The sequence below is a fragment of the Hypanus sabinus genome, chromosome 8 (genome assembly GCF_030144855.1).
Source record: "Hypanus sabinus isolate sHypSab1 chromosome 8, sHypSab1.hap1, whole genome shotgun sequence".
Classification (NCBI taxonomy): Eukaryota; Metazoa; Chordata; class Chondrichthyes; order Myliobatiformes; family Dasyatidae; genus Hypanus; species Hypanus sabinus.
The window spans coordinates 107,423,916-107,446,751 of record NC_082713.1 but is presented as its reverse complement, the minus strand read 5'-3'; the positions used below and the strand labels follow the sequence as shown (position 1 = coordinate 107,446,751).

Genomic DNA, 22,836 nt, shown 5'->3' with positions numbered 1-22,836 from the left:
TCCATTTATTGCAGACAAGTGTGAGGTGTTGCACTTTGGAAGGACAAACCAGGGTAGGACTTGCACAGTGGAGTGCAGAAGAGGGACACAGGTAGAGATCATAAACTGAGCTTCTGGCACACTGGCCTTCAAAAATTAGACTATTAAGTATAGGGATTGTAATGTTTGTTGAAGTTGTACAAGATATTAGAGGGGCCTAATTTATAGCAGTGTGTGCAGTTCTGGTCACCTACCTACAGGAAAGATATTAATAAGATTAAAAGAGTACTGAAAAAATTATAAGGATGCTGTTGGAACTTGTTATAGGGAAAGGTCAAATAGGTTAGACTTTGGAGTGTAGGAGAATGAGGGGAGATTTGATGGAGGTCTATAAAATTATGAGGGGTAAATGCAAGCAGGCTTTTTCCACTGAGGTTGTGTGAGGCTAGGAAGAGGTTGGAGTTTAAGAGTGAAAGGTTTAAAGGGAACCTCCACTCAGAGGGTGGGGTGACTGTGGAACAAGCTGTGAGCAGATGTGGTGGAGGCAGGTTTGATTTCAGCATTTTAGAGAAACTCAGAGAAGTACATTGATGGAATGGGAATGGAGAGCTGTGGGTCGATAGGATTTTGCAGAGTAACTGTTTGGCATTGATGAGATGGGCCATTCTGAAGGGCCTTGTTCTGTGCTGTCGTGCTCTATGGCACCAAGGAGGACCAAAATTATGCATGTTGTGTCTACTGACACGTGGGATCTCTTGAATGTAGCAAGTTCAGAATTGAAAACGGTGGGAATTCTTGACGAGATAGCAAATAGGCTGGAGCATAGGCAAGTTTGAAGTCCATTGAAGAGGGTGACAGAAAGAGGTTGGTCATGGCCAGGGACAGTCCAGTCCGTATACCGAAGACACACCTTTTCCGTCTCTTTGAGGACCGCAGGGTGGAGACTGAGTTTTCAACTGTTTGGCCAGGGCACTGTTTAGAGAACCAATCGCCCCTTGACTAAACATTCTCCTCCCTCCATTCACAGTGACTGGCGTGGCCATTTCTGTGGCATCGGACACAATGGACAAGACAGCAGAGTGACCTGCCAAACCTGTGTAAAGAATCAAAACAGTGCTTCACTCTAACAATGGTCAAAGTTCAAATAAATTATCAAAGCACATGTATGTCACCATATTCTACCCGAGATCCATTTTATTGCAGGCATTCACAGTAGAAGAAACTACAATAGCATCATGAAGAACTACACAACAGCTAACAACCAAGGTGCAAAAGACAAATTGTGTAAATACTAAAAAAAGTAAATAAGCATTGAGAAGGCGAGTTGTAGAATCCTTGAAACTGAGCCCATATGTTGTGGAATCACTTCAGTGTTGAGGTGACTGAAATTATCCATGCTTGTCCAGGAGCCTGACAGTTAAAGGGTAATAACTGTTCCTGAACCTGCTGGTGTGGGTGCTGAGGCTCCTGTACCTCCTTCCCAATGGCAGCTGTGAGAAGAGAGAACGGCCTGGATGGTGGGGGCCCTTGATGATGGATGACGGCAACACTCCATGTAAATGTGCTGAGTGGTGGGGAGAGCTTTTCCTGTGACGGGCTGGGCTAAATCCACCACTCTTTGGAAGCATTTCCATTTCTACACATCGGTGTTTCTGTACCAGGCTGTGAGCAACCAACCACGATACCGTCCACAAAGCAACCACTGGATTCATCCATGTGACCCAGCTTATCCGGGAATCACAAGAATAGGGCAAGTCCTATCAGGGAGGAGGTGCACACACGCTTGCAAATCAGCTTCACTTGTCACACGTACCTCGAAACACAGTGAAACACGTCATCGAGCAACACAGTCCTGGGGCTGCGCTAGAGGCAGCTCATAAGTAGCTGTCGTGCTTCCACCACCAAAAATTTACTAACCCAAACCTGTACGTCTTTGGAATTTGGGAGCAGCTGGAGGAAACCGACGCAGCCACAGGGAGAATGTATGAACTCCTTACTTATTCCAGAACACAGTGAGAATTGAAACCCAGTCCACGACTGTTGGCACTGTAAGGCAATTGCACTGACTGCTGTGCTATGGTGCAGCTTCTTCCCCTCCGCCAAGAGATCCCCGAACATTACCTTGTTTTTAAACTTTTGTTTCTGCACTAATTGTTAAAAATTTGTGGTTACTGTGTCTTTACACTGTACTGCTGCCACAAAACACTGGCCTTCACTGCATTCGAATCAGCGGTGATACATTTGATTCTGACGTCAGACGGAAGCACTTGAGGTTACTGCCCTGCAGTGACCCGGATCCATGGGTTTGAATCCTGCTGAGGCAGACGGAGAGATTAAATACACATAATTAAATGAATCTGGAAAGTGAAAAGACGGTATCAGTAACTGGATTAGGAAAATCTGAATGGTCTGGTTCACCGATGTCCTTTGGAGAAGACATCTGCGCTGTTTTCAGGATATGTTGGCCAGGCTTGCTAATGCGGTTGGCTCTTAATTGTTTCTTCAGTTGACTGAGCCAGAGTGCTTATGGGGCTAAGCAGCAAGTATACAGGCTCTTCAGTCGCCTTGCAGGAGGTACAGAAGCCTCAGGACCCACACCAACAGGTTCAGGAAGAGTAATTACCCCTCAACTATCAGGCTCCTGAACCGGTGTGGGTAACTTCACTCACCACAACTCTGAATTGATTCTGCAACCTACAGACTCACTTTCAAGAGCACTTTACAACTCATCTTCTCAGTCTTATTTTCATTTGCATGTTATTTTTCACATTGCTTTTGTGTAGCACCTTGTAAAATACCATTGTATTTCTCCTTTCGTGTAAATGCCCGCAAGAAAATGAATCTCAAGGTGACATATACACAATTTGATAATAAATTTACTTTGAACATATCTTGGCTAATTATCGTGCATACATAGAACAGCACAGCACACTTTGGCCCACGATGTTTTACCAACCTAGATAAACTTGCTCCATGATCAATCTAACCCTTTCCTCTCCATAGAGAAAAGCCCTCCAGTTTTCTGTCATCCATTAAGGCCTAAGTGTGCACACCATATTTGCCTCCACCATCAACCCTGGTAGTGACTTCCACACATCTACCACACTCTTAAAAAAAAACAGCTACCATACGATCATAAGACATTGGAGCAGAATTAGGGCACTTGGCCCAGTGTTTGCTCCACTACTCCATCGAAGCTGAGTTATTATTCCTCTCAACCCAATTCTCTTGCCTATTCCCCCACATTTGACACCCTGATTAATTAAGAAACTATCAACTGCTGCTTTAAATATACCCAGTGACTTGCCTCCACAGCTGTCTATGGCAACGATTTCCACAGATTCTCCACCATCTGGCTAAAGAAATCCCCCCATCTCTTTTGTAGAGACATCCCTCTACTCGGTGCCTTCTTGTCCTTGACTCCCCCACTGTCAGAAACATCCTTTCCACATCCACTCTGTCTAGGCCTTTCAATAAAATTCTCCCTCATTCTTCTAAACTCCAGTGAGTACAGACCCAGAGCCACGTCGTATGTTAACCCTTTCATTGCTGCAATCATTCTCATGAACCTACTCTGAATCATCTCCAATGCCAGCACACCTTCTTAGACAAGGGTCCAAAATTGCTCACGATACTCCGTGCAGTCTGATCAATGCCTTATAGAGCCACAGCACGTCATCCTTGCTGAATATACTCTAGTCCTTCTTCCTTACCACCGACTCAACCTGCAAATTAACCTTTAGGGATGTCTGCGTGGGGACCCCTATCTCTGATTTCAGAATTTGTCCCCACTTAGAAAATAGTCTACACCTTTCTTTCCTTCTACCAAAGTGCATGACCAGACTATCCTACACTGTATTCCATTTGTCACTTCTTTACCTATTCTTCGAATTTGTCTAAATCCTTCAGTAGACTCCCTGCTCTTCCACCTATTTTCGTGTTGCCCATAAAGTCATCAATTCCTTCATTCAAATCATCCTAATGGTGCCAACACCAACCCCTGCTGAAAACCACTCGTCACTGGCACCCACCCAGAAAAGGTCACCTTTATACCCACTCTTTGGCTGAGACAATCTTCTATCCATGCAAGTATCTTTCCTGTTATACCACGGGCTCTTATCTTGTTTAAGTGCTTTCAACCTTGTCAAAGGCTTTCTGAAAATCCAAGTAAACAGCATCCACCAACTCTCAAAGATTTATAACAGATTTGTCAGGCAAAATTTTCTCTTAAGGAAACTATGCTGACTTTGGTCTATTTCTCATGTGCCCCAAAACCAATTCCTTAGTAATGGACTCCAACATCTTGCGTACTATTGAGGTCAGGCTAACTGGCCTATAATTTTCTTTCTTCTGCCTCCCTCCGTTCTTGAAGAATGGTGTGACATTTTCAATTTTCCAACCCTCCAGAACCATCCTGGAATCTAGTGACAGATGAGGTACTGAGGGATTGGAGGGTAGCTAATGATGTTTTACGATTTAAGAAAGGCTCTTAAACCCAAAAATTATAGGCCAGTGAGCCCAACATCAGTAGCGGGAAAGTTATTGGAAGGTATTCTGAGGGACGGGATATATGAGTATTTGGATAGACAGGGACTGATTAAGGACAGTCAGCATGGCTTTGTGCATGGTAAGTAGTGTCTAACCAATCTTTTTTTTTTGAGGATGTTACCAGGAAAGATGAAGGCAAGGCAGTGAATGATATCTACGTGGATTTTAGCAAGGCATTTGACAAGGCCCTATGTGGGAAGTCGGTCAAGAAGAGATAGGAAATTGGATGTTGAAGAAGCCAGAGATTGGTATCAGAGGGTTGCCTCAGTGACTGGAGGCCTGTGACTAGTGGAGTGCCGCAGGGATTGGTGCTGGGTCCTTTGTTGTTTGACATCGATATCAATGATCTGGATGATAATGTGGTTTCTGGATCAGCAAATTTGCAGATGACACCAAGGTTGGGGTGCAGTGGACAGCAAGGAAGACTATCAGAGCTCGTAGTGGGATCTGGGTCAGCTGGAAAAATGGCAGATGGAACTTAACGCAGACAAGCGCGAGGTTTTGCCCTTTGGTAGGACCAAGCAGGTAGGTCTTATGCAGTGAATGGTGGGGCACTGAGGAGCACGGTAGCAAAAAAAGTGATCTGCGAACACAGGCCTATAGCTCATTGAAAGTGGCGGCACAGGCTGGGACATAAAGCTTTTGGCTCTATAAATCAATACAGAGTACAGGCGATGGGATGTTGAAGTTTTATAAGATGTTGGTGAGGCCTAATTTGTATTGTGTGCAGTTTTGGTTACTGACCTACAGAAAAGATGGAAATAAAGTTGCAAGAGTACAGAGCAAATTTACAAGAATATAGCTGAGACTGGAGGACCTCAGTTATGAGGAAAGATTGAAGAGTTTAGGACTGTACTATTTAGAACGTAGAAGATTGAGGGGAGATTTGATAGAGGTATATAAAATTATGAAGGGTATAGATACAGTAAAGATTTTGCCAGAACTTGAGGATCTGAGTTATAGGTTAGGACTTTATTCCCTGGAGTGCAAGAAATGAGGGGAACTTCGATAGAGGTATGCAAAATTATGAGGGGTATAGATAGGGTAAATGCAAGCAGGCTTTTCCACTGAGATTGGGTGCGACTGCAACGAGTAGTCATGGGTTAAGGGTGAAAGATGAAAAGTTTAAGGGAAACATGAAGGAAAACTTCTTCACTCAGAGGGTGGTGAAAGTGCGGAACGAGCTGCCAGTGCAGGTGGTCCGTGCAAGCTCAATTTCAATGTTTAAGGGAAGTCTGGATAGGTACATGGATGGCTGGGCTATGATCCTGGAGCAGATTGATGGGACTAGACAGTTTAAATGGTTTGGCAAGGACTAGATGGGATGAAGGGCTTGTGTCTGTGCTGTACTTTTCTCTGACTACTAATGCCTCCACAATCTCTTCAGCTACCACTTTCAAAGCTCCAGCGTGTAGTCCATCTGGCCCAGGTGACTCAGCTACCTTCAGACATTTCAGCTGCCTCCTTTGATACCCCCATCCTAAACTATTCTCCACTCACTTTAAAAAGATGCCCTCTGGCATTAACCATCGCTGCCCTGGGATGAGGGCATCGTCTGTCCACTACCTATGCCTTTTATCATCTTATACACCTCTCAGCCCCCAACACTCCAAAGCTCACTCCACCTTTCCTCATAAGACATGTTCTGTAATTCTGATATCTTCTCCTCTGCACCTTCTACATGCTTCCTATAATGACCTTAAAGTGATTTGCAGTATTTGTCACACGTACATCAAAATAATGAAACATACAGTGAAATCATTGTTTGTGTCACATAAAATCGGCAAAGTCTGCGGTGGGGAAAGCCAGCAAGTGTTGTTACGCTTCCGGATCCAGCCCAACGTTCCCACAACTCACCAACCCTTGTGTCCTTGGGATTTGGGAGGAAACCCACATGGTCAAGGGGAGAACGTACAGCTCTTACAGGTATCGGTAGAGCCGAACCCAGGCTGTTGGCACTGCAACAGCATTACACCATGTAGAGACACAAAACACGTTTACACTAATTCCTATCTTTGGTGTTCTCTAAACCAAATCTTCTCTAATGCAAGTTCATCAAGTTCTTCATCAAGTTCACCGGAGTAGCATCAGTAATGCCCCTCGGCTGTTAGGGAAGGGCAGGGATTTCACAACAGGGAGCCCACACCACCCAGATCAATACATTGCCCACAGCTCTCACCATCAGGCTGGTCTTGGCAGACTGGCCCCACCCACTGGAACACTGGCTTCCGGCCTCGTTCATTCATGTGGACCTTCTTGATGAGTCCCAAACTAGTCAGTACGTTGGCGATGTCGTAGAGCCTGCGGATCTTTGCTGGATGGGTGGCGGGAGAAGAGAAGAGGGGAGAGTGAATGGCTTGGGAAATATCAGTGGGAGGCCTGACAACAATCACCATGCCAGTCTTGAGTGCGAGGTCTCTGAAAATATCAGATGCAGTTCCCACCCCTGCTCCCGTAATCATACAGGAGACTGCTTCAGTCTCCACACCTCCCTCCCTTCCCTGACCTGTCCCCTTCTACACCCACCTCTCACCTCCTGAGAAGTCCCCACAACTCAGAACCGAATCCACCTCTCCTCCCTCGTCCCCAAAACCACCAGAGGCGTGACCTCAATGGAGGCCGCAGCATGGCGCCATCTTGCCCAAACGAAATGCCAACAACTTTCCGTGACGGATCTCAGTATCCATCTCCACAGAACATCGGACTACAGATCAATTGAACTACACAACCTCCAACTTACTCTTGAACTTGCTGCTGTCCACAACCTCCGGCTGACCTTCCTCAATGAGAATCTTGGCGGCTGCGTCGAGGGCGATCGTTCTGGGCTCAGCGACGAGAAAGAGCATCACAAATTTCTCACTCATGATGCGGAGGGACTTGTCCTTCCTGCTGTTCATGGACACTGGAGGGAGAGGGAAGGGTGAGGGAGTTGTAGCTTGGAACGGCAACTGCCGTGCTCAAACTTTGGAGAGTTGTGATTAGAGCCAACACAAACCCACCTCCCTCCCATTAGCTCCATCTTCACATCCCAGTGCCCCAGGATCATCAAAAGATCAGTTTTATTTGTGACATGTACATTGAAACATACAGTGAAATGGGCCGTTTGTGTCAATGCCAAACGCAGTCGGGGGACGTGGTGTGGTGCAGCCTGCAAGTGTCACCAGGCTTCTGCCAAAAAACCTACTAACCATAACCCACACGTCTTCGGACTGTGGGAGGACTCGAGAGTGCCGCGTGAATGCACAAGCTCCAAACAGTCAGAGGTGGGCATTGAACCCTGATTGCTGGCGCTGTGAAACCTTATGCTAACTGTTATGCTACCATGCCCCCCCCACCCCTCGGTGCTTTGAGATCGACAGAAACGCAACAAAATGGCCTCCTTCTCCTGCTGGGCAGGAGATACAAAAGCCAGAGAGCACGAATCACCAGAATGAAGGACGGCTTCTTGAATGCTGTTATCAGACTCCTGAACCGACTTCTCTTAAGAGATAAGAACTCGTAATTTCCCAATCTACATCGCCATGGCCCTTCCACTTGATGTGTTTACTTCCCCCGTAACTGCAACACTATAATCCACAGTTTTCCGATTACTACTTCCGCATATTTACGATCCATTGGGATGGCAGGCTTTTCAGTAGATAATAAACCGGTACAAAGTGAGGGAGAGAAGTTGAAGGAGGGAGGGAAGGGGGTGGGAAATGTGGTGGGGGGTGGAATAAACAGAAAGAGAGATTAATGTGAAGTTGTTTTGGCTTCACGTGGTTTGACTGTTTGAACTAATTTAACTCCCTCCATCACCACTATATCCACATCATCCCCCGCCCTCTCCACAGCCCTCAGCACCGTTCATCCCCCCCCCCCATTGTACCCTTGCACGCCACACCACATACCCACACTGACACTGCCACCGTCCGATCGTATTTCAGCAGACACAAGACATTCTGCAGATGCTGGAACTCATTCAAAATACTGGAGCTACACCGCAGGTCAGGCGGCGTCCATGGAGATGAATAAACAGACAACATCTTGTGCCGAGGCCCTTCCTCAGGAGTGGAAGAAGCCAGAATAAAAAGGCAGGGGAGGGGAAGGAGGACTGGCTAGGAGTTGATAGGCGGAGGGAGCCAGGTGGGTAAGAGGCCGGACTGGAAAGAAATTACCAGGAGGAATCAATGTTTATGCTTTTGTCTACCCTGCTGCTACCAAGAAGAGTTGCTCTTGCCAAGAGCCACCTTGTCACTTATTAATTACTGTCAGAGTCACCTTATATTCAAATACCTCTGCATCCAGAGTCACGCTATGTACAATCAATCGGTCTATGTTTATCAGCTAATCTTGTAAGAATATGGCCAAACTCAACAGCTACTTGTCCAGTGTGTTTTAGAGGATTGTTTTCATACAATGACTGCATTGGATAAAGATTAGCAGTATAATTGTTCTCTTTCACACTTGTGTCCTGAAGACATCTCGTATTGTGAAGAGTTCTCTCCTCTGCCTCACTCAACGGGCAGTAGGGGGCAGCAAACTCCAGTCTAAATCACAACTGATGCCAAGTGGTCTTCCAAATGTACCCCCTCCCCAATCACTGACACATGTGGAATCTGTTCTCAGTGGTGAGGAAGGCAAATGCAATGTTACGAATCATTTAGCGCAAACTAGAGTACATAAGCAAGGATGTAATGTTGAGGCTTTCAAAGGCATTGGTCAGAGTACCCTTGGGAGTAATTTGAGTCTCATACCCAAGGATGTGCTGGCATTTGAGAACGTCCAGAGGAGGTTCATGGGAATGACCTCAGGAATGAAAGGGTTAATATAAGAGGAACATTTGAAGACTCTGGGCCTGGACTCCCTGGAATTTAGGAGGGGAGAGACCTCATTGAAACTTACCAAATACTGAAAGGCAAGGACAGAATGGATGTGGATAGGGTGGTTCCTTTAGTGGGGGAGTCTAGGACCCGAGGGCACAGCCTCAGAATAGAAGGATGTCCCTTTAGAACAGAGGTGAGGAGGAATTTTTTTTTTTAGCCAGAGGGTGGTGAATCTGTGGAATTCTTCGCCACAGATGGCTGTGGAAGCCGTCACTGGGTATCCTTAAAGCAGAGGTCGATAGATTCTGGATTAGTAAGGACGTCAAAGGTTATAGGCAGAAGACAGGAAAATGGGGTTTAGAAGGAATAAATCAGCCACGATCAAATGGGCAGAAAGGCCCAAATTTGCTCCTTTATCTTACGGTTTTGTGGCAGGAGAAGAAGCCTGCCACCCTCAAACAGAATTCTGAATGGCCCATCAACTACCTTCTTACTGGTTACTTTTAAAAATATACAGCATTTCTAATTGCAACCTGCAGCAATCAACACGTGAGTGATAATAAACCCGATTCTGAAACTACAATAAAACATAAATGAATAATGCAAAAGAACACGTTCACGGACCGTTCAGAAATCTGGCAGCAGAGGGGAAGAATTGGTTCCTAAAATGTTGACGTAGGTACGTCTTCGGGCTCCTGTACCTCCTTCCGAAAGTTAGTAATGAGAAGAGGGCATGTCCTGAGGATCCTTAATGACAGACGTCATCTTCTTGAGGCTCTCATCATTAACAGAACTGAGCTGGTATCAAATGTCTTAAACAGCTTTCCCTGACATACAGCAGTCAAAACTGTGCAACCACATTACATTCAGGCCATATATAGACTTCACTTTAATAGCACCTCTCGCCATCCCAGGGATGGAACTTTAAGTGCCACCACTCTTTGTCACGTAACCGTAAGTCACAGGAGCAGAATTAGGCCATTCAGCCCATTGATTCTGCTCCACCATTCTATCATGGATGATTTACTATCCCTCTCATCCCCATGACCTTTGACATCCTTGCTAATCACCAACCTGTCAATCACTGCTTTAAATATACCCAATGACTTGACTGCCACACCCTATGGTAAAGAAATTCTTCCTCATCGTAGTTCCTTAGGGGTCCCTCTGTTCTGAATCTACGCACCCTGATTACTGAGTAACGAGTCCCACATAATACCCCAGGCACTGTAATGAGATTCTCATCAATTAATCTGCTTAGAGCTGGCTGTCCTGATGGAATGTCTGCTGAATAACTCTTGACGTTTTATTGGAGAAATTAATCAGGAATTTCTGGAATTCTCAACCCAGTGAATATACAGTCAGAGAACACGGAGACACAGCAGTTAGTGTGACTCTATTACAGTTCGGAGTTCAATTCCAAAGCTCTCCGCCAGTTTGTTAGTCCTTGTGGGTTTCCTCTGGCTTCCTCCTACAATCCGAAGATGTACCTACCTGTTGGTAGGGTAATTGGTTGTCCTGTGATTAGGCTAGGGTTAGGTCGGTGGGCTGTTGGGCGGTACTACTCGAAGGGCTGTTAAAGCCCCTTCCATGCTACATCTCTAAACACAAAAAGAAATCCAGGGGCAGAGCTGGTAGATTAACTGGCTGACGTGAATTGCCCCTAGTGTGTGGATGAGGGGTAGAATCAGGACGACATTGATGAGAATAAAAACAAGTTTAGTGCAGAAATAGGTGTAAATAGTGGTGCGTGGTCAGCACAGAATTAGTAGGCTGAAGAGCCTTTTACAATGCTGAGCAGCTGCCCCTAATTTTTATTGGCTTATGAAGTTTAAATGCATCTTTTCACGGTCGTACAAATAAAACCTACATTGTTCAAAAGAATATTAATAGTACAATGGATTCTGATTAATTGGGCCATTAATCTCTGACAGCCTCTTCTTTGGGACAATTCTTAAAGAACATTAATCGATAAAATAGCTGAGATTATTTGGGACATCAGGCTGCTTAATCGGGACTGTTGTGTAAGTTTCTAACTAGCGTCCATCATGTGGCTGCTGGACACTGTACTGTGCTTACAGCATCAGTTGCATGTGCTTGTGTTCAGAAAGCAGTGACGTTTGTCACTGATGGTTGGCAAGAAATAAGCAGCAAGACAATTCAGAACTGTTTCGCTGCCTGCGGTTTCAAGCATTCAGGCTTGGAGATGCCAGAAACATCTGGGAGTGAAAAATGGAACGACTTCACTTCCTCAACATGTTAGGAACTGTGAAGAATTTTGAAGGCAGTGACAATTATCTTGAACGTTACAATGAAAATGAAGATTTGGAGGATCCAACTGTCAACAGCATCGTATGAAGCCAGTCCATTGTCTACACTTGGTGTCTGTGCTGATTTTGTTCATTTAGTCAATTGAACACGGCAGCGTACACTGAATAAATCTCTCCATCGATAACTATTAGGAACTGAAACAGTTTTATAGTATTGCAGTAGTATTGATAGTGTTCTAATTCTATGCTTTTTTTCATTTAAATATATAAGCTGTTACTCATTGAAACAGGAGCTTGTCTTCTTTATATCTTTTAACTATTTCCATGAAACTTTAGTTAATTAGGGCAGCTGCTTAATTGGGCCAAGATGTAGTGGATTCAATGTGTCCCAATTAACCAGAATCCACAGTAGCTGTATTTGATTTTCATCATAGCTAAAATCTCGAGAAGCACAGCCCAGGTTGTGTTGACTGTGTGAATACAGCTCTCTATCAGTGTGTTTAACAGAAGTTGGTACCTGACTCCAGTTGCATTAGCTGTACCTGACCTTACCTGATTTACTCTTGGGCTCGGGAGATGGTGAATCCCCAGCCGGTTCCTGGCAGCCTGCCCAGTTCTCCTGGGGAGCATCCCTCCTCTCCTCCCCGTCTGCGTCGAGCTCCAGCTCCAAGTCCCGGTGACGGACGTGAGCCAGCTGCTCCACGTAACCGAGCTGCTCTCCCCTCCGCTTCAGGACGGCCAGTGTCTGCCCGAGTCCCAGGAGTCCATGCCAGGAGTACTGGTTCTTTGCTACGCGGCTGACCAGTTGGAGAGACTCCAAGACGTTCACAATGTCATAGATACGCCTGCGCTCCACACCTTGGAGAAAGAATTACTTATTTACACAGCGCACAGTGAAGTCCTTAGTTCTGTCTCCGCTGTAACATATGATTACTTTGCACATACAAAATGTTGGGAGGAGCTCGGCAGGCCAGGCAGCCTCTATGGAGAGGAGTGAACAATCAACATTTTCTATGAAGAGTCTTGGCCCAAAAGGCTGGCTGTTTAATCTTCTCCATAGATGCTGCCTGAACTGCTGAGTTCCTCCGGCATTTTGTTTGCTCCTCTGGATATTCAGCACCTGCAGAATCTCCTCTGTACTGACTGGTCATATCGTGGTCTGATACAGAAGACAAAAAGCTGCAGGGAGCACTGTGGACTCTGCCCCAATACATCCCTCCCCATCATGGGTATCTACAGGAGGCATCGCCTCCTTGAGGTAACGCCCATCAAAGATCCCCACCATCCGAGCCATGCTACCATCAAGCAGGAATTACAGGAACCTGAAGTCCCACATCACCAGGTGCAAGAACAGCTTCTTCCCTTCAACCATTCAGTTCTTGACCCAATCGGCACGACCCCAATCACTACCTCAGTATAACAACGCTGTGAACACTTTTCACAATACTGCACTTACTTTTTTCTCCTAGTTGTGGTCTTTATTGTAAAGATTGTGTATAATTCATAACATGTTGTGAATGCTGCTTAATGTTCTGTGCCGATGGTGTGACTATAAGCAAGTTTTTCATTGCATCTGTGCACACGTGTACTTGTGCAGACAACAATAAACCTGACTTTGACTTTAAAGTCCTTAGGTCAGCCTCTGCTGTAATGTAGGTTTTTCCATCAGCCAATTTGTGCAGTTAGCCAGCCTCTGCTCCCCTACTAACAGAGTAACACAACACGGAGACAGGTCCTCGCCCCAACTGGCCTATGCCAACCAAGATGCCCATTTGCTGCCAGGCCTGGAGGGCTTGAATAACAAGGAAAGACAGGATATGCTGCAGTTTGAAGGGCGACCATAAAGGTTTACAAAAACTTCAGTCTGTCACTGGACAGCAAAACATGATGGTCTGAATCACTTCCTTGGTTTTTCTCCATCTGCAAAGTCTCCACTTCTCTTACCTAAGAAAGGATGTGCTGGCATTGGAGGAGGTCCCAGGAACATTTCAGAGGACCCTCCAATTCTCCAACACTACCTACACAAGACACACTCTCAACTCATCCACTTCCAGCTCCACAACTCACCAAGCTCAGTGGCCACTTCATCCAGGGAAATTTCTGTTTTCTCAGTGGAAATGGGATAATTGGGATAGCGGGCGAGGAATTTCTGGCACAGAAGCCCCAGACTTTTCTGCTTCCTGCTGGGACGTTGCTGCTCAAATTCATCTGTGGCCCCGTCATCGACAGCTGCAAGCTGAAAATAAAGAATGGATTTGCTGGTCAGGCATAGGTGAGACTGAATGGAAATCTATAAAATCGTGAGTAGCTCACACAAAGTTCTGAGGAACTCAGCTGGTCAGGTAGCATCTATGGAGGGATATGAACAGGCAATGTTTCCCAAGTCCTGGTGAAGGATCTCGGCCTGAAATGCTCAGTTCTGCATGGGTGATCGGCTGGTTAAGAAGGTGTATGGTGGTTTGGTCTTCATTCGTTGAGGGACAATTCAAGAGCCGTGAAATAATGTTGTAGCTCTATAAAGCTCTGGTTAGACTACACTTGGAGTATTGAGTTCTCTTCTGGTGGCCTCAGTATCAGAAGGATATGGAAGCTTTCGAGAGGGTGCAGAGATGCTGCCTGGATTAGAGAGCCCATCTTAAGAGCTTAGGATGACCGAGCTAGGGCTTTTCTCTTTGCAAGAAAGGAGGATGAGGTACCCAAGATGACAGCCAGAGACTTTTTCCCAAGCTAGAAATGGCTAATAGTTATACTTTTAGAGTAATTGAGGAAATGGCCAATACTGTTCGGTAATTGGAGGAAAATGGAGGGAAAACGTCAGATATAGTATTTTAAAAATTTTACAGAGAGCTGGATGCATGGACCTCAAGCTGCCTGTGGCCATCAAAGTTTACAACTCCTCCCTCGGAGTGTCAGACACCATGAGCCAATAGGCTGTCCTGGACATTATTATTTAATTATTTATGGTTTTATATTGCTATATTTCTACACTATTCTTGGTTGGTGCAGCTGTAACGAAACCCAGTTTCCCCTGGGATCAATAAAATATGTCTGTCTGTATCTGAATATGCTATCGGGGTGGTGGTAGACACAGATACATTAGAAACATTTCAGAGACTCTTAGATAGGCACATGGATGAAAGAAAAATGGAGGCCTACGTGAGAGGGAAAGGTTAGATTGATCTTGGAGTAAGGTAAAGGATCAGCACAACATTATGGGCCAAAAGGCCTGTACTGTTGTATGTTCTACGTTCAACTGCTATTAGAAATGAGCTCTAGGTTTCTACAACACTGTGCTCCTTAAAGGTCCAGCTCCCAAATTTTAGACAGGACCACCTGGTCCCAGACACATTATTCCCTCAGGAGAACCCTTATTCCAAGCTGATTGATGTGGAGCCAAACAAGCAGGTGTTTTCTCCTGGACAGTGTCAAGATCCTTGTTCAATCTTTTCCCGATTAGTTTACAAGCAAGCATACTGTCTTCTGGATTGAGGGATCTCCTGAGGTTCAGTAAATAGCTTGATGGAATATAATCCCCAAAAGGGCTCCAGTGACCAGAGACAGAGGAAATGAGAAGACAGTGAAGAGACAAGAATTATAAAAGGGAAATGGACCAACTGTGATCCCATTGAGATCTCCCCAAACCTCTCCACCCATGAAATTTGCAATAAAGAGATGCTTGGATGGGGCAGGAAGTCTCTGGGCCTGTAGTTATTGGAGTTCAGGAGGAAGGGAAAACTCATTTAAACCTACCAGATACTCAAAGGCCTGGATAGATTGGATTGGGAGAGAATATTTCCATTAGTAAGAGAGTTGAAGATCTGAGGGACAACCACAAAATAAAGGGATGTTCCATTCGAACAGAAATGAGGGGGAAATTTCTCCAGCCAGAAGGTAGTGCTTTTGAGGTCAAGTCACTGGGTGCATTTAACACTGAGATTGATTGGATATTAATTGGAAAAGGGATGAAGAATTATAGAGAGAAGGGGAAGAAAGGGGTTGAATTAAAAAAAAATGACTGAATGGTGGAGCAGACTCAAAATGCCTAATAGACTAACTGTTCTTAAATCTCTGGGTAGAGAGGCTGTGGAATTGCCCAGCTGGTCAGGTAGCACCTATGGAGAAAAACGAGCCCTCAGCTTTGTCATAGGATAGGATCAACTTAAAGCTGGAGGCCATACGTGATGGTCATCAGCAGGAGAGGCCATTACCTGATTAACATCGCCAGCACTTTCCACCCTCTCGTTTTCAATCTGCCTGAAGAGTTCCTTCTTCTTCTCCCGGTCACGGATCTCCGGGCTGGCCACACTGATCAGCATCCTCAGGTTCGCCGTGGGCGACCAGGGCTCAGAAGGTGACTTGTCGGGAAGCTTGCTGGGCGTCACCTGGGTCCGATCTGGGGTGCAGCGCTTGCGCCTGGGTGCCAGCTCAGTCTTCACTGGGGTCTTGGGCGAACTTCTGTACCAGTTTTCCTGAACGAGAGGTGAAGAGGAGAAGCTGTGAGATTGTAGAGCGAGGATTTTTGGCCCATCCAGACATTTTGGTTGGGGAAGACTCCATGAACGAACGAGTCGACATCCAAGCGGAGGATGCTGCTTTCGTGTGGCAACGCGCCACGTAAACGTATTCAGAGGTAGTAAGGGCTTTATTTGCAATGGAAACCCATCACAGGCAACGCTCTCCCCACCACTGAACACATCTACAAGGAGGCAAATTCTATTGTCAAGGACCCCCCCCACCATCCAGACCATACTTGCCCGTAAGATTGGGGTTTAACTCCCGTTACTGTATGGAAGGAGCTTGTCTCTTCTCCCCGTGACCGTGTGGGCTTCCTCCAAAACTTTGGTTTCTTCCCACAATTGAAAGACAAATGTTTGTGTGAGTCGTGGGCATGCTATGTCAGTGCCAGAATCATGGGACGCTTGTGGGCTGCCCAGCACAATGCATGTTGATTGGATTTGATGCAATCTAGTGCATTTCACTGTGTTCTTTAAAATTAATTTTTAAAATAAGTTTCTACACTACAACAGAAAAAAAAATCCACCAACAAAATGGAGATTTATACAGTGCTAAACATACGTGTCTAATATACAATTCATAACAATACAGAAAGGCACCCAAAATGGAATCATATAGCTAGTATCCTTCCCACCCTCCCACTACAAAACTCCAAGCCAACCATTACCATGTAAAGAAATGTTAATCAGAGCTTTCATCACCACAGAGCTGTAAATATTAAAACAATAGTATAATGCTTACTAACTAAATTATAATGTATTTCACAACAAAAAAAAACGTAAAACTTTACCAGGAAAAAAGCTGACAGTAAGGGATTGTAGTACAAAAAAAAGGATAAACCTTTAACCTAAAGAGGAATTATGAAAATATTCAAGAAAAGGTCCCCACACCTTATGAAACTTTATTTCTAAATTGAGAAATGAATAATGAATCTTTTCAAGGTTTAAACAGGACATAATGTCTCTGAGCCATTGAGCATGAGTGGGTAGGGCAACTTTCCTGAGATGCCCCAGAAAAATGTGGACTTGCTTCTTTGTATAAGCCTATTGGGCAAAGGTTATTATCTACTATTCATGATAAGTTAGCGACCATGAGGAGTGCCCCCTTTGATAAAATCAGAACTGCCTGGGAGCATGATTTAAATATTTCTCTGTCCGATGAGGTTTGGGATTCAATTCTTAAATCAGTTAACTTAACTTCTTTATGTGCTCACCACTGCCTTTTGCAGTTCAAGGTTGTACATGGGGCTCATATGTCAAAAACTAAATTATCGCGGTTCTATCCTGATTAGTCCCTTTTGTGGTAACTGTATGTTTCAATGTACACTTGACAAATAAAGGTAATCTTTATATCATCAGGCAGGAAGTACAGAAGCCTTACGCCCCACACCAATGGATTCAGGTATATCTATTACCCTGCAACCATCAGGCTCCTGAACCAGCATGGATAACTTCACTCACCTCAACACTGAACTGATTCCACAACTACCGACTCACTTTCAAGGACTCTACAACCCATGCTCTCAGTACTATTTTTTCATTTATATAATTTGTCTTTTTTTGCACCATGCTTGTTTATTAGTCTTTGTTCATGCAATTTTTTGTAGTATTTCTTTAATTTTCTGTAAATGCCTGCAAGGCGAATCTCAGGGTAGTAGCATATACATACTTCGATAATAAATTTTGCTTTAATTTTGATAAATTTTAATTTTAAAAAGTATTTTGATACAGCACAGTAACAGGCCCTTCCAGCTCAAAAAGCCCACGCCACCCAATTACACCCACGTGCTCAATTATCCTGTATTTCTTTGGAATGTGGGAGAAAACTGGAACACCTGGAAGTAATGCACGTGGTTTCAGGGAGAACGTACAAACTCCTTACAGACAATGGCAGGAATCAAAGCCTGGCCTAACAGCCGGCACTTTCCACCTACCGCTATACTACTGTGCACCAACATTCTGATGCAATCCAAAAAAACCCCACAGATGCTCCTCCTCACGTTGAAGGGGTTGGGGTGGGGGTAGAAGGAATCTGTGTTGCACTAGGATATAGGTACAGTTACACAGTGTTTAGCCAGAGGTTTACAGCACAGCCATTCCTCCAGCCATTTGTATTTTTGCTCAATGTTCTCACAACCACATTCTTTTGTGCTTCCATCTACTTTCCCCCAATCACCATGGTAGGATGCCCTCTTGTATTAAACATTAACACCCTAGGGGAAAAGACGCCGGCTCTCCACTCCATGTGTGCCCTTTATCATCTTGTACACCTCTATCGAATCACCTCCCATCCTCCTTCCCTCCAGACAGAAAAGCCTACCTCACTCCACCTCTCCTCATAAGACAGGCTCTCTAATCCAGGCAGCATCCTCTCTAAAGCTTCCACCTTTCCTATAATGAAGCAACCAGAACTGAATAAAACATTAGAACACTACAGCACAGTACAGGTCCTTCAGCCCACAATGTTGTGCTGACCTTTTAACCTACTCCAAGATCAATCTAATGCTTCGCTCCTACATTTTCTTTCATTCGTATGCTTATTGAAGAGTTTCTTAAATGTCCTTAATGTATCTTCCTCTACTACCACCCGTGGTAGTGCTTTACCACTCAGTGAAGAAAAACTTGCCTCCGACACCCCCCAACCCATACTTTCCTCCAATCACATTAAAACTATGCCCTCTTGTATTGGATAGTTCACCTCTCATCCTCCTTCACTCCAAAAAGAAAAGCACTATCCCACTCAACCTTTCTTCATAAGGCATGCTCTCTTATCCAGACAGCATCTGGATACATCTCCTCTGCACCCTCCCAAAAGCTTCCACACTCTTCCTATAATGAGGCAATTGGAATCAAACACAATAGTGCAATATTAACAATGATCTTTTGCTAATAAAGCCATCAGAAAATGCTATAAAGTCAACAACACTTGTGCACACAACTGTAATGTGGGACTTCACAAGCAGTGTGGTGCAGAGTAGGTCCACCCTTGAAAATAACCACGGCTAGATAACTGGCAAAACAGCCCAGGGTCTATCCTGACGACGTGGAGCTGGCATGTCTCTACCCCTGCCCCTGTGGGCTGCCCCAACCCCCCACAGGTGCGCTGATTTGTGGTCACTGTAAACTGCCTCCAGTGAGTGATATGAGCTGGAGGACGTGGGTGGGAACAATGGAAGACAAGCTGGACCAGGGCGATAGGTTTTTGTGACTGTATGCTTTTCTGCTACCAAAACCATATGTGCTCTGTGCTGTTGGTAATGTGTTCTGCACCTTGGAACAGTGTTTTGTTTACCTGTATTCCATGTATGATTGATTGACAATTAAACTTGAACTTGCAATGTGAACAGAATAAAATCAGGACCAGAAAATCTGATATACGAGGGGAGATTGATAAGCTTGTGGCCTCAGGTAGAAGGAGATGAGTTATACAGCTCTCGTTACATGCACGTGCAGTTCAACTCTGAGTGATTATGCAGAAAGTTTGAAGTTAATAACTCATCAGGGATGATTGATGTTTGTGGCCTGAGGTAGAAAGAGATGAGTTATTAACTTCAAACTTTCTGCATTTTCACTCAAAGAGTGGACCTGCATGGGCATGGAACGAGAGCTGTATAACTCATCTCCTTCTACCTTGGGCCACAAGCTTGTCAATCACCCATCTGTGGACACTTCCTGGAGGTCCAAGATCCGTATGCTCCACAACCGCTGGACTAAGTGTGTAAATGTAGGAGGGGACTATGTTGAAAAATAAATGTGCTAGGTTTTCTAAAATTGACTTCTTCTACCTTAGGCCACAGACTTATCAATCACCCCAGTATGTTGTGAAATGTGCTGTTTTGCAGCAGTAGGACTATACAAAACAATAAGTTACACTGAAATTTAAAAAATAAGCAGTGCAAAGAGAGAGTGAAATAGTGAGAGAGTATATCACAGATTATTCAGAAATCAGATGGCGGAGGGGCAGAAGCTGCTCCGAAAACATCGAGTGTGGGTCTTCAGACGCCTGTCCACTACCTCCTCCCTAATGGCAGCAATGAGAAGAGAGCATGCCCTGGATGGTGGGGGTGGAGGAAGAGATTGGTCGAGGTATGTATAGTTGATAAACAAAGGTTGTTATGAGCGCGGAGGATTTCAGATAGTCACCAGCTACCATACTATAAAATGCCATAAAGAACCAGGCGGCCTCTTCTGCCACCTGGTTTGTGAGCTGGTTTCTCCAGAGGCTTTTCCAAATCTGAATCCGGTTGCTTATCACCTGCATGCATCATGAAATTTGTTTTGCAGCAGCACAGTGCAATACATAAAAAGTACGCTAAGTTACAACAAGACATAAGTCGTGCAAGTAGGGAGCAAAATAGCAGGAGAGTGTGTTCCTGGACCGTTCAGAAATCTGACAGCAGAGGGGAACAAGCTGTTCCTAACATGTTGAGGTGGGTCTTCAGGCTCACAATGGTAACAATAGGAAGGGATGTCCCTGCTGGGGAGGATCCTTAATGACAGATGACACCTTCTTGAGGTGTATTGGGATCAGTGTAGGTCTACAGTAAAACATGGGAGTGTACTGGCTGTCTGTGGCATATGACCCAAGTAATTAGGTTCAATGAATAAACATCCACCAGAAAGAATTCTATCACACACTTGGAGAGGAGGAACAGGTTTTGAACCCAAAATGTTAACAGCTTCCATAGCTGGAGATTCAAGGTTGTTTATTCTTCAGTACAGTGTGTAAAGGAGAATGAAATGATTGTTACTGATCCAAAGCAGCATAAAAAACACAATATGCATAACAATACATTAAATACAAAAACAATCCCGCAAAATACAAAGCCAGACTTGCTGCATTGAATAACACTTACAGCAGTTTAACCTCTCAGCTAAAATTTAGCACCCTCACCCGAGATGTACAGGAAGACGACCGGCAGACAATGAGTGGATAACCACTTTTCCCCCCGGGAGAAACGGCTATAGGGGGTAATTCTAAGGCAATTGGAGGAAAGGATGGGGATGCCAGAGGTGAGTGTGTGGATTAGCGGTGCTGGTAGAGAAGGTACGTTAGGGACATTTAAGAGACTCTTAGACAGACAGCCCGATGAATTAGAAAGTCGGAGGGAGGAAAGCATCAGATTGATCTCGGAGCAGGTTAAAAGATCGGCACAACATCGGGGGCTGAAGGGGCCTGTACTGGATGATGTTCCGAGTTCGTGTTCTATGTGAACCCCCCGCCCCCCCACTTTTACAGGCAAGAGTCTTACTCATAAACAGAAGAGATTCAGCAGATGCATGAAATCTCTGAGCAAGGCACAAAGTGCCGGAGAAACTCAGCAAGTCAGGGAGCATCTATGGAGGGGAATCAGTCGGCGTTTCGGCCCGAAACCCCCAGCAGACAGGGTGAAGAGCGTTTCCGTCATTGGCAGACTCCCGTTTGCGAGTAGTCCTTTGTAATTCTACGTGGAATGCTAGCATTCTCGATGATTATTTCTAAAAATAAACTGACTTGTTTAATTTACCTTCTGTGCACTGTGGGCTTCATCGTTGACTGTGTTCGGGGTGACATCGCACTTTCCTATTCGCATTCCCAGGTCCTTCAATTTCAAACACTCCATCTAAAATTAAACAAGCATATTAAAGCAGACTTCTTACAAAAAGTAAATGGGTTCATAACAAACGATTTTCGTTACGAACACAACAGAGTAACCAGTATACTCTCCGCACCTTGTACTACGATGTTGGGATACTTTAACAGGCGCCGTGCGCTGGACTACTTCTGCCTATTGCGAAAGTCAAGAAGTTTCTTAGCGCCAAGTATTGCCTCCAAGTTGGAGACAACTTAAAAAATTCCGTTCGTACAAGCAGAATTTAAGAACGAAAATCGGAGCTAAAGTTCAATGCACATCGACTAGTTGAGGCGTTTGAAAGCTCTGGAAAGAACTGCTCCGTTAATTCATTTTGAAATTTGGCGCAAAAAAAAGGTGGACGTTACAACTTGACATAAACCCCTCCACAGTCAATGGACATTCGTTAAAGGGGAGGAGAGCGATGACTGCAGATGAGATTAGCATGTACAAATGCATATGTATGCAATAGAAAACAAATAAGAAATTCAAACACAAAAGCTACTGAAGCAACAAGTTATAACCCTAGAGTAGACACAAACGGCTGAAGAAAAAAATCCAGGACAATATGTGGAAAGAAAGTAACAAAAGTTACAAGATAAGTTTAACAAAGTTTGTTGTAGTAAAGGGAGGTTTGTTTGTTTGAATGAATGAATGAACGAACGAAACTGACTCACCCTGATCCGGAGTTGGTTTTAATGTATAAGCGCTATAACTCAGCGTTAAGCACAACAGTAGCGGCGAGCGGCTGCATCTGGCGAGGCGCGGAAGCGGTGCACCGTACCCCCTCGTGTCTCGTCTCGTCCCGTCCCCTCCCCTCCCTATGGCTCCGGCTCTACCCACCCTCCCGGGACCCCAGCCGCCACCCAGCGAACCCGCGAAATCTGCGATTCTGGCGCCCTCCAACATTCCGAGAGACGTCAGAGCGCCGCTGGCCAATGGCGAAAGGCTTCGGGGTGGATACTGTGAAGGAGCGGCCAATCGGCCTCCAGCGGCTCGCTTGCTTCCGGGTCGCTTTGGCGCGGTGCTCGGCGCGCTTCGGGGAGAGCTGGAGGAGTGGGAATAGAAGGGGTGAACGCCCCCTTTACCAGCATGTTCCTTGTCCTTC

General features: G+C 45.1%; 1 protein-coding gene across 1 annotated transcript in view; it reads right to left on the bottom strand.

Moving 5' to 3' along the window:
- Nucleotides 1-22,522, bottom strand: part of LOC132398314 (transcription factor E2F7-like) — a 36,211-nt gene extending 13,689 nt beyond the window's left edge. Inside the window, exons 1-7 of the mRNA XM_059977549.1 lie at nt 22,406-22,522; nt 21,624-21,719; nt 15,811-16,071; nt 13,670-13,838; nt 12,155-12,460; nt 7,268-7,429; nt 6,707-6,841 (exon numbers count right to left, since the gene is read on the bottom strand). Of these exons, the coding sequence (XP_059833532.1) occupies nt 6,707-6,841; nt 7,268-7,429; nt 12,155-12,460; nt 13,670-13,838; nt 15,811-16,071; nt 21,624-21,719 (1,129 nt within the window). The 5' untranslated portion in view covers nt 22,406-22,522. The remainder of the gene's footprint in view (nt 1-6,706; nt 6,842-7,267; nt 7,430-12,154; nt 12,461-13,669; nt 13,839-15,810; nt 16,072-21,623; nt 21,720-22,405) is intronic.
- Between the last annotated feature and the right edge of the window lie 314 nt (nt 22,523-22,836).